Raw genomic sequence first — 12,828 nt, forward strand, 5'->3', positions numbered from 1 at the left:
AAAATTTTATGCGGTGCGATACCATATATAATATTATACATACTTGTTTCCCTCCTCGGTTAGGTAGTGAGAGGGAATATGTGTCTGTCTGTCTAGGACTGTGAAATAAGGGCCATTCAAGACAAACCCGTGACTTCTCTTTCTCTCTCTGTCAAGGGATCCCGCGCACACCCACTTAAAAATCAGGCAGAGAAGGATGGTGTAGCTTGCTCTTTTTCAAATTTGCAAAGCCATCCTCTCTCTTGTATATCCACTTCTTGCTCAATACGATATATAACATGCATCTTATATACAATATGGTATAAGAAAAACAAATTAAAATATATTAAATTAATATGATATTAAAATAAGGATTTAAATTCTCTTTTTGCAGTATTTTAAAATTAAATTTCTCATTTATTTTATTTTATCTAATAATTATGATTAGATCCAATATTTAACCTTTCTAATACGATGGAATCATCCTGATCCAAACATGGGCGGTTTGGCAATAGAAAGAAAAAAAAAAAATTAAAGGAATGCGGATGTTCACTACTTCACGTCAAACGAGAGCGGCCTTTCTCATTTTGTAGGTTTCTCTTTGTTGTGTAATGACACCAACCCAACACACTCTCCAATTTGGAATCCCATCATTTTCTAATACTCTAGCAGTAGCAGATATAAGGTAAGGGATACATCGAACTACGTGATGGGATTTAAAGCTGTTGTTTGGTGACGACATTTCTTCTTCTTCTTCTTCTTCTTCTGCTTCTCTTCTATTTCTATAGCTTCCTTCTTCTTTCTTCTTTTCTCACATAATATTACAAACTTCAATAATCAATATCATACTCTCTTCCTTCTGCCCTGTCCACCACTTCCTTTTCTGACTACCTACATAGCCCTTTACCCTAGTATAGCTTTGAGCCTCCAACTTTGGCTCTTCTCGGCTCGGCTTGTTTCTTTTGCTTACGTGTCTCAGGTGGTTGAATTATTGGCTTCAAAAGCTTCCATGAATAACTGATAATATTACAGCTTTTTCTTTCTTTCTTGTAATGCCCCAGAAAAGAAATTGTTTTTAATATCTCTCTCTTTTCAGGGAAGCTATGAAATTTTCATGTCTGTAAGATTAAACAATGACGACATCTGCAACCGGCAAATTACTGATCTTTTTTATGATAAGTTTTTAAATAAAATTAAAAAAAATAATCATGCAGCTCGATCTCTCCCCTGGTTTTAAGGCAACAAGTGTCTCAATTTCAACAAGATTGCATGAAGAACACTAGGAGTTATTGGCTACTGGAGGATCTATAAAAGTGAGAAATGCATCATTTCTGTGATGAGTGAGTAACAGTAAGTGTAGGGACATTAACAGCTCCAAAGTGAAACAATACAAAAATGATGACTAATTATTTCTCGTAGATACTCAACTGATTATTTTGATCATGTCTATGATTTTCATTATTGGAAAAACAAAGTTAAAAATGATCCAGTAGCCCACACCTTTATACTTCCTCTCTTTAATTTTATTTTCATGATTCTTCAAATATTTATAAAGCTATTTAATTCCTTTTTTTTTTTTTTCATTTGGTAACTATTTCCCCACCGAAATAGCTTGCAAAAAAGTAGTAGAGACAATAGAAAAGAGGCCAGAGAGACCTACAGCATCCATCCTTTCTGATCAACCCTTGTATCAGAAATTGTTTTGATAATTTATTGTGCCAGATTCCATTGTTATTCTTAATTAGTCAATAAGCCAAAACTTAACAAGTACCCACATTGATAATTTTACAGAGTGAAAAAGAAATAATAAAGGGGAGTGTTAGCATGTGACATTGAATTTTTATATTTTTACATAAACAGAAGAGAAAACAGAAAAATTTTAAGAAACAATGTCAGTTTCCAACTCCCGATATTCAATTATAATGGGAAAGCCTTTAACTACAGTGTGAGAACAAGACCTTCTACAACTTGACATACCCTTATCAAATATTAATTTCTTATTTTTATTACTCACCACAAGTTCATATATATATATATATATATATATATATTATATATACACACACATGAACTTAGCCCTTCCTGCACTCTGAACAATTTGCAGCGGCTGACATGGAAACAGTTCTTTTATCTTTGATGGTTCTGTGTATGCCATTCTCGTGAATCTTGTTTTGGTTTTTTCCTTGATAACATTATATTTATCAACGCTTCTCTATTCCTTTAGGTTTTGTTGATGCTACATGCATATTTATGGGAGTTTTCCCATGTGTAACTCTGTCTCTCCAAACATCAATCTAGATGCTTCCACATTCCAAAATATATGTGTTCCCCGCCCCACAAGTAATAAATCATATGTGTATATATATATATATAACTTTTACTGTCATATAATAATTTACAGATCATAAGCTCATCAAGAGAGAATCAAACACCCTTGAGGTACTGGGTCATTGTTGATTTTGTATATATCTAGAAAAATAATGGCAGCTTAACCAGATTAACCTAATTATATGACAATCCATGTAGTGATTATTAGCACATAAATGTTGGGTCTGTGAAGCAGATGCATATGGGACCAATCTCATTGATGAAGATATCCATTTATGATGTGCAAGTAAAAAGAAGTATAAAAAATGAGCAAACTGGTAACTTTTTTTTATGCATCATTTTTGTTTGCATCAGATATTCATGAGAGATGGGGCCACTGCAAAGTTTGGAAATCTATCAAAACCAAAAAATAAAAAATAAAAAGATGATTTTTTTCTCACAGTTGTCAGCAACTTAGCCAGATCCTCCCGAGCCCACCAGCAAAATAACCCCAATTCACAAACAAAAACTATATCCTACTAAGCCATTTGAGTTGAGGAGCCAAGAAGATTCTATTCTAATTTCTCAAACACTGTGAAAGTGAACCCCACAGCTACCTTCACCTCACATGACCACCGCCGATACCTTTCCAATATTGTTATTTCTAGGAATTTTGAAATAAAAAATTGCAGTAATATTATATTTAATACTGCATAATGAGAATTCCAAGGAAAGACAAGTTAAAGCACAGAGTGAATACGGATAAAGCCTTATATTAAAAAGTTGATGACTGATAATAACCTGAATATATTATACTGTGAGAACCAACTTTATCTCTTTCAAATTTCTAAAGTGAAAAAGAATCAAAATCTGTATAATACACGACAAGCTACAAGGTTCTTGTTTCTGTCTCTTCTTGCACTCTCTTTTGTCTGTTTCACTGACTCTTCCCCACCACGGCGAGCAATACGACCATCTTATGCCTTATAATATTATTATTTTGTAATATGATATTGGTTCCAATGGAAACAGCTAGGGTAAAAGGCTATGTTGGTCAAAGAAGTTGAACATGGGGGTTGGGGAAGAAGATGGTGTATTTTTATTTTTTTCTTTATACCTGCATGACGGAGATAAACTGAAGTAATTACAAGAGGGTCACGAGGATATGGATCCCACGAGAAAATGGCACACTGATATAAATGGAGCGGACAAGATACCCGTTTGTCTTTCTATTGCACTTATGTACTCAGAATCTTTGTCCTTTCTCTTCTGTCCGATTGGCACCTCTGTCCTTCTAGATTACAATCCTTCGCTCTTCACTGAGGTACTAGTACTGCCCATCCTATTTAATAACGGATTTAAAATTTTTGTAACATCCTGTTCTTTTTGCCCTGATAGATCTTTTCAACATTATTTGATAATCACTTATTGAATATGATTAATTTCTTCAGTTTGAATAAATTTCTTCGTTATAAAAAAAATATTATTTAATAATATAATTAAATATATGTTTGAATCACACTAATTTTTAAATCAAAAATTAAATTATTTAAAAAAGGTATAAATATCAATTAAAAAATGATTTTTTAATTTAATCACTAATTTGTCTATTTTTTAAATTTGATTAACCAAACCAAAACGATTTTTAAAAAATTGAAAAAGAAATTAATAAAATATTAAATCTAATTTTTAAAAAATAAAATAGGATAATTTTCTGAAATTCGGTTCAAAACTGTTTAATCAAAATTCAGTTTAATTAATTAGTATTTTTGATTTTGTTCAAAATTAATTAATCTTTAAATCGATATTATTTCAATTTATGTTTTTTTTAACTGAAAATTCGGTTCTGTTAAAAAATTGTCAAACTGGTTTAGTTAACTGATTTTGAACACCTCTAGCTAATTCAACTCAACTTTGGTTCACATTTTTAACTTTATTTTTTCGTACTTTTCTTCTCATTGAAGAAAATCAATTCTTGTGATGATTCCTTAAAATTTGGCATACTTGAACTTAAATGTCAAGAATTTTGTACTACCGTTAAAAAAATCAGAAGAAAGAAGAAGCTGATGATGTACATTGTTAGTTAATTGAACTTGACAGCAAACTAGCAAATTAAATGGGCACGAAGAAGACTTTGTCTATATATAGGAAATTGTACCAGAAAGAAAATGAATTCACTCACTGATAATCTTGAATGTCAATAATTTATTTAGAAAGAAATTAGATCATATAACAATTTTAGTTCCAAACACAGAAACAGTTTTCTTCAAGAAATGTATAATATTAAATCTTCAAGAAATGAATTATCTGCTATTAAACTAGGACTTGACTTGAAGTAAGTAGAGAGTTAGAAGTTTCAAGTATTCAAATTAAATCCGACTCTAAAGTGGCAATCCATCTAATACATTCTATATATCAGAGTAGAAGTCATCTCACTAAACTCTTCAGCGATATCAATAATATGTGTTATGGGAATTGGTAAGTGAGGTTTATGCATGTGTTTCAAAAAGTAGATAAAGTTGCTGATTAAATATCCAAATTTGTTTTGAATTCGTCTAATGAGTTGATATTCTATTAGGATTCACCAACTAGGTTATAAGAGATTTTTTTGATAGAAAACATCGAAGCTTCAAACTTAAATTAATGTCTCTGTTTTCTGTATCAGTTTTTTTTTTTTTATCTTTGACCTTGATCTTGTATTTAAAAAAAAAAAACCCTAAACCCTGAAAAAGAAAAAAAAAAAAACTTCTCCCAAGAGACATCCACTTTGTAATGAATTATCTATGTCTTGAATCACTTGTTATTGAGCTGCCTACTTTGAGCAACAATGGTGTAAATTAATTAGGCAACTGTTGGCAGTGGGGATGTGGAGTACTAATGATTGATATATGAACGTACAAACTATTTTAGGGTCAACAATCTGCTTATCCTAATCCCAATCTTAATGCAAATTTCAGTTTCTTGTTTTCATTTTTCTTCTCAAAATTCACAAACGTTGTTCAAGTGTTAAAAGTATGCTCCATTTATCAAGCACTGCCTTTCAATAGCAAAAAAAAACTGACTTGACTGGCATGTATTTTGTATTCGGTATTCCACCTTCGCTAATTTTCAAATTATTAATGTTGACTGAATTTATTGGATTTAAAGTGAAGACATTGAACCAAATAAAGTAAGGAAAGATAATTAGGTGATTGATTATATAGGAAGAAATATATTAATAATGGAGGGCTTGTTTTCCAAGCAGAAAAGTTCTATTCCTCCAGAAAGAGACGTTGAAAAGCAGCTTCTACTAAGGCTAATTACTCTCCATAATATGGGTCCAAATGGGTATTCTATATATATATATCAGAAAATTAGAAAAGAGAAAAAAAAAGCTCATTTTAACTCACTTTGGAGAGATACATTAAAAGGAGAGAACAAGAAGAGATATCTTTCCTACGTGCATTTTTCTTCCTTTCTTGCTTCTTTTCTTTTCTACTTTCCCTCTTTCTTTTATTCTTTCTTAAAGATAAAAATTCAACTTCTACGTGAAAAAGAATCTACTATATAAACGTGTGAAACTTTATAATGTACAATAAAGTTTTTCATTTACATAAAGTATATTCTACAGACTATATAATAGGTGACTGGTCAGAAAAAAAATAAATAAAGTAAAAATTACATGATGTGATATTGGGTGCTTTAGAATTCCACTAGTAAAATGCTTTTAATTATCAGTGGGATGGATAAGAGTATGGGCCCGAAATTAAGTTTTTCAGTACAAAAACATTAACAACCATGGATGAGTTATGACCTAAACATGATTAACGAATAAATAAAAGTAATAGAAACAAAGCCAGAATGTCAAAAAAGGAAGATGGAATGGTGGTTTTGTATATTTGGTTAGAAGAGGGGAACATAAAGGCTGTTGGATCACATGCCCATCACATTCTTTTTCTTCTTCCTCTGCTCTTCTTTTCATACTGTGGCTGATGAACGTTAAAGAAAAGTGTTTTTTGAAAGAAAAAAAGGTCCCACAATTCAAGGCTGCTGTTAATACTACTCCTCAATCCAAGGGATTCCCCTTGTGATGATCAACTCCATTTGGGTCCCTCCATCATCTTCTTCATCATTTCATGCATATCTATCTAGACCCACCACCTCTTACGTCCATTACTAACAAAGCAAAGTATGTGCTTAAAGTGACCATTTCAATAATTCATTTTATAGAATTGTTCATCGAAATTCGTCGTAAATTATTTGTTATTGATCCGGACTGTCCAGTTTCTATATTTTCCCCTATACCCATATAATATATTTATATCTAAACATTTCCTGAAATAATCATTCAAATATAATTGCCACCTAATCATCCACTGAGAAAACCACCTCTTTGTGTGTTCAATCATGTCGAGCAAAAAGCTTGTGTGTATGAATCATTCATTCAAGGATCATAACTGACGGTCAATTAATGAAAATGCTATGGCCTCCTTCTGCACTATTTGACTGTCACGTAAGCTTCTTCATTAACACCCTAGCTAGGGCTTGTTTTGTTTGCTGAATTTTAATGTCCACAGTTTGTTTTTTTTTATAATGAACGCTACAGCATGCTTAATAAATCAAAAGAGAGAAGGACAGATTTGAACAGACAGGAAGACAATTAGGACGTGCAGTTCATCCTAGGACCACTACTGTTGCCAAATGTGAAGCCGGCAGAACAATTCTAGACAACGGAATTTTATATATAAATATATATATATATATATATATATATATATATATATATATATATATATATATATATATATATATATATATATATATATATATATAATATATATATATATATATATATATATATATATATATATATATATATATATATTTGATGTTTGGCCGAGGTTTTCAGAAGTTTAAAGAAGATGTTTTTATATTTAATAAAGGTCTCAACAATGTCGAGAACTGAGGTTCCCACAGTTATTGAAAGATGCAATTGCAACACCCTGCAAAAGTTAAGCCTTAAGTGATCATTTAAGCACATTAGAAGCTATATATAATTATATATTACAAGTTTAGATAATGGGTTTCAATAAATTTAAGACATAGTAGCATGGGCTGTTGATTAGAAAGAAGCACTTAATGGGAATTAAAGCACCAAGAACTGAGCAACAGGTTGGCATGCATTTATCAAAAATATCGATCAATGAGATGAAGGACTCAGCGCAGAGACTGTCATCAATATAATTTCTGTAGGGAATATGCTAAAAAAGGCACTATTAAATTCAACAACTTAATCATATTAACCTTACCCACAAATCAGCTTTCTTTTTCTCATATAAACAGTAAACTTCTTTTTGAACCCTAGTTTCTTTTAAAGAAGCATCATACAGTATGACCAAATATAAAGTTATACTGCTTAGAGCAAAAACTCCAACCAAAATAAAAAACGAAATGGGCACCAAGTCTAAAACTGCACTTGCTGGAACAAATTATGCATGAAGCATATAATTACAGAGAAGGTAAAGACAATCCCTCAAGCTATGTCATACAAATATTCGATTTGGATTGGGGTCCCCTCACGACTGAGCAAAAGATATATGTTCAGTTTAAAATGGGAATAGGTTTGATAGTGTAGCAAAGCTGAAGGAGTCCCATAAAAATGATTCACAGATTTGCATTTGAAAAAAAGAAGGTGAAAGAGATACAAAGTGGAGATAAGCCAGTAGAGATTCATATCAGTTATACCCCACAAAGGGAAAAAGAAGAAAAACAGCTTTATAGGGAATATGGAGGATTTTAGATGATTGAGCTCAAGTCAGTCTTCCACGTCAATATAATTTAATACCCTTTAATTAGTAATAACATATAATCAATTAATAATTAGGTAAATACATATATAGATTCATATAAGATTGAAAAAGATGATGAAAAGAAAAAGTAAAGGGACATGACAGGACTGAGATCGGCTGGGGTTTGCGGTGGAAGTGGAAGTGGAGGTGGAATAATGAATAAAAACAATAATAATAATAGATGGCAGATAGTTATAATCATGGAAGAAGCATATTCACTTTCCTCTTTGTCATCACTTTCTAAGGCATGATTAGAAAAAAAAAAAAAAAAAAAGTTCATCAATCTTCTCTCCTCTCCGCAAAGAAAAGCTTTATCTTCCTTCCACTTCCCTGTTCTCTCACACAGCTTGCTTCGCAAGCCTTCTACTTGAGTGCATCTCTTCCTAATTAATTATTAAGAATTACGTTTAATAATAATAATACGGTGCAGTATTAATTATTTGGAATTTCTTAAACAGTGTCAGCTTCAAACAATAGCCAATAATGAAGAGGTAATGACAAATTTATCAGAATGGCTGTTCAACTACCAATTTGGTTGTTCAGCTTGATCCTAATGAGTCATTGCGTCCCAAGGTACTAGGTTTTATCAATAATTGAACAATTAGGTTTTGTTTATTATGAGTTACTGTAGGTAAAAAATTCCTTTTGCCTAGTTCCAGGGACGCAGCGACACAAAATTTTAATGATGAGTGGTGAGATTCATCAACATTAAAAAAAAAAAAAAAAAAAAAAAGGTTCAAGAAAATAATAAAAATCCATGTTTGTTTAGACACCTATGAAAGAAGTTCGTTAATAGTTTGTATCCCTAGATTTCTGTGCGTATAATATAAATTAAGATCCAAGAAGCTTGCTTGAGTTGACAATATTGAAGGGGAATGGATTGGGTGAATAGTATTCAATGAATAGCTAAAACTCTAATGTAAGTTTAATTTATTTAAATTAAACTTAAATTAACTTCATTGGAATCCAACTAATAAAAAAGGTGATTGCCAAGTCAGACTTGTTACAATCTGTCTGATACAGCAAGCCCAGTCCAATTCCAGCTCTGGAACCCCCAAGAGGAATTCAACTCATTGATCAAATCGTACAGCTTAAGATAAATAGATATAACAGGAATCACTTCATTTCATATAAGGCCAGGCTTCATGATCCACATCTCCATATAACAGCCATTGTGATAAACCATGTTTCGGAGCCTAATGAAATACTCCAGACTCCATAACCAAAGAATTGTTTCGGAGCCTAGATATCAATAACATATGGAAACCAGAGTACAACAATACAAAACTAACTACAATAGAAGGTTCAAGACAGTGCTGAAAGCTTCATATGAATGAGATGGCAACAAAATATTAGAGAGTGCTAATGATGGAAGAAGCAATTATCAAAATGACAGGAACAATTAGTATTATGGTGAAAGAACATTAAGGTTTCACATTTACCCCCATTACATATATACCTCCATGCCGATGAACTTAAAGGACTGACACAGGGGGCAAAAACTAAGCTTACTTTCACAATCTTTACACAGACAAAGATGCTTACAGGGCAACAAAAGCATGCATACCTCGTTAACTCTGCAAACCTTGCAAGTCATCAGCTCTTTCATATCATTATTTTCCCTGCTGAGAAGATGAAAATCAATGGCCTGACCATTGCAGCATGAAGCAGTATCATCGACCTCGCTGTCACCACATCCTTCTTTACTGTCTCTGCTTTGAGCATAAACATGCTGAAGATTCAACTTCAGGGCATTGACCATGCTTTCATTGTACCTAGCCCGTTGTTGCCAAGCACCCACTTGCCCAGCCAAATGCTCCATTCGTTCTTCAAGTTCCATATTTCTCTTATTAACGTTATCCACCTCTGCTTCTTTCTCACGAAGTTTCTGGATAACTTTCTCTTCCACAAATGAGATGGTTTGCAGTTGGCTGGCCTGAACCTTCTCCAAGATAGCTTGTCTTAATCGGTTACCCTATTTTGATGATGAACACAATCAAACAACAGATTTAGCTACAAATGAACAACTAACAAGAAAAAAATAAACAATAGTTACACTATAAAAGGTAACAATTGGAGGGATCATAATTAAATAAGACATTAAACTATAGAGTCATAAAAAAGTAATTAGCCTTCTTACCGTCGATACTTTTAATATATGATCAAATCAAATTAAACTCAAAAATATATGAATAAAACAACCACAATTCTCGAATCATCAAACATTTGAGAGTCAAGGTTGTAAGCATTCTCGGCCTCTGTATACTCTTCAAACACCTATATTTATCTCTTGACCAGATAATTCTAAATATGTAATATGGACACAAGTCCATCTATCTAACATGAAAATAGAAGGGTACATAAACAATTCCAAACGAGATCAAATCACACATTAATCAGACAGGCATCACCAATGAACAGATCAATTGTCCTAATTATGGGGATCCTGTATCATAAAACCTTCAGCTAGATTGGTTAGTTATTAATTACCAAAAAAGATAGGTTATTTAGTTATTAATTGCATTTATGGCTGCAATGCGTAAATAGCTTAACTAAGTTACTAAATGCAATGCAACTTTGGTTTCATTTATTTACTAAAATTCACAAACTGCAAGCTAACATGTTTCCTGTAAGATTTTTTTTTATGACACATTAGTAAGCAATATATCATTCACAATTATGTGCCTATTCATTTGACATACACTGAAAGAATTCTTTTCAGACGGGTCAAAAGTGAAAGGTTCTATTAAAACTTCTCGTGAAACATAATAGCTATGTCAGTTAACAATAGCCACATCAGTTACAAACAGCCATGCTAACGCCAAACTTGCATCGTTTAACAGTTGGCCGACTCAAACTAGAACAAGAGTAATAATTGTAAGCTTATTAGATGCATATAAAAAAAATTCTGAATTAGTAAATTAAAGACCAGTACTATCAACAATGCATCAGAATTGTTAACTTGATCCAGTATTTATTCCAAGGAACCCTAACAAATAAGATAACTACACCAAAATATCAACATAGGAACATGGTAGCTGCATAAACATTCAAGATATATAACACCAACATAATCCTAAGATTCCATATATTGTAGTACAAAGTAATTGCTCCAAAACAAAATCAAGGGCCATTCTGGAAATTGATTACTCTTTCTAATAATATACAAATTGATACCTTACAGAATCTTTAAAAAAGAACAGACCTGAAGTTTGAGGAATCTATCAATCTCAACATCCTGTCGCTGTAGTTCACTATCAATGTCATCACTTATGAGTGACAAAATAGCCGAGTCAGCAGAAGAAGCCATTCGTGTATTGTCAAGTGACAAACCTAATCCAGTTGACACAGGTCGTGCTTGCAAGAGATCAACAGATGAAATCTGCGAATTGTTCTCCAAAAAATCCTGTTCCTTTAATTTTTTCCGCTTTGGTTCCGAACTGTAGTTCCACTGCAAATCTACTCCTCCATCACTACCGTCTGTTGCATTGACAGGACCAGGAGCAAACCCAACAACATGAACTAGAATAAAAACAAACACATCATACCAAAGTTCGTAAGATTAAACATATATTAAACTCATCTAGAAATTCTTTCTGTAAAATGAATTTGCTTCACTTAGAAAATGAAATACTCAGCTGAAACGTTTCCTTTTTTCTTACGGACATGTGAGAAAAGCAAACGATAAACTATACAGCTCGATTAAGCCAAAAGCAAATTTCAAAACCTAACTAAGTTGTTTTTCTTTCATCTGTTTAATATTCTTGGAAACTACATAAATGGATTATACAACGCCTTCACTTCAATTTTTTTCTATTATATTTTCCTAATTATTTATCAATCATCAAACGGAGTATGGTGAGAGGAAGAAACTTACAGGGAGGAATATATGGAGGATGCTGAGACTGATCCGGTAGATTATTTGCTGTGTTGTAATAAGCTACCGGCGGCGAAATCTGACCATCGATTGAATATAAGTTCCTGAAAATCAAAAACAAAAACCACAAAATAGGGTTTAGGAAAAAGAAAAAAAAGAAAAATGTTTCCAAATTCAAAACATAATTACCTGAAATTTTTGGAGTGCTGTTGTGGTTGAGTTTGCTGGTAGTGTTGCTGAAAATGGTGTTGATGTAGAGCCATTGTGAGACTTCAGAAACAAGTCTAGAGAGACGGGGGAAGAAAGATTAGAGAAATGAATTCTGCCATTTAGGAGACTGGAGAGTTGGCCGATGGCAGATATTCTTCTTATTAACAATTCACCACCGATATTGTTTCTAAATTATTTTTTGACCTAAACGGCGCTTCTAGAAAGTTGAACGCAATCTCCTTATAGACCATGACAAAACATTGATCCAATAAAAGGGTTCATTTCAGTCAATTGATCATCGAATCAGTTTGACCAGCGATGAGAGTGATATACTATTTATATAAACATTAATAATAATATTTAAAATAATTTTTTTATTTAATTATTAAATATGACGCAAAAAAAAGTCTCCCTTCATCTCCATCACTACTCGCACATAACTTGCTCTAATTCTATCTCATTTAGGGTTCAATATAATAGTCTTTGTTTTTTATTATCCATCTCAAACTATCTTCGTCTCCTTTTCAAATTATTCAAGGGAAAAATTGAAAAATAACAAATTAATTTGAGTATTTCAATAACTTTTCGTATCTTAAATAATTATTAACAAAAGTCAAACAAATAAGG

At 32.3% G+C, this 12,828-nt stretch overlaps 1 protein-coding gene across 1 annotated transcript; it reads right to left on the reverse strand.

The window, feature by feature from the left end:
• Positions 1–9,495: 9,495 nt before the first annotated feature.
• On the reverse strand, positions 9,496–12,406 carry LOC123228638 (probable BOI-related E3 ubiquitin-protein ligase 2). Its single transcript, XM_044654088.1, has 4 exons — positions 12,181–12,406; positions 11,992–12,095; positions 11,320–11,636; positions 9,496–10,089 (listed from the first exon to the last, which is right to left on the reverse strand). Exons 1-4 carry the CDS (start codon positions 12,252–12,254, stop codon positions 9,562–9,564), a joined length of 1,023 nt encoding a protein of 340 aa, XP_044510023.1. The 5' UTR covers positions 12,255–12,406; the 3' UTR covers positions 9,496–9,561.
• Between the last annotated feature and the right edge of the window lie 422 nt (positions 12,407–12,828).

This window comes from Mangifera indica, chromosome 11 (genome assembly GCF_011075055.1).
Source record: "Mangifera indica cultivar Alphonso chromosome 11, CATAS_Mindica_2.1, whole genome shotgun sequence".
Lineage (NCBI taxonomy): Eukaryota > Viridiplantae > Streptophyta > Magnoliopsida > Sapindales > Anacardiaceae > Mangifera > Mangifera indica.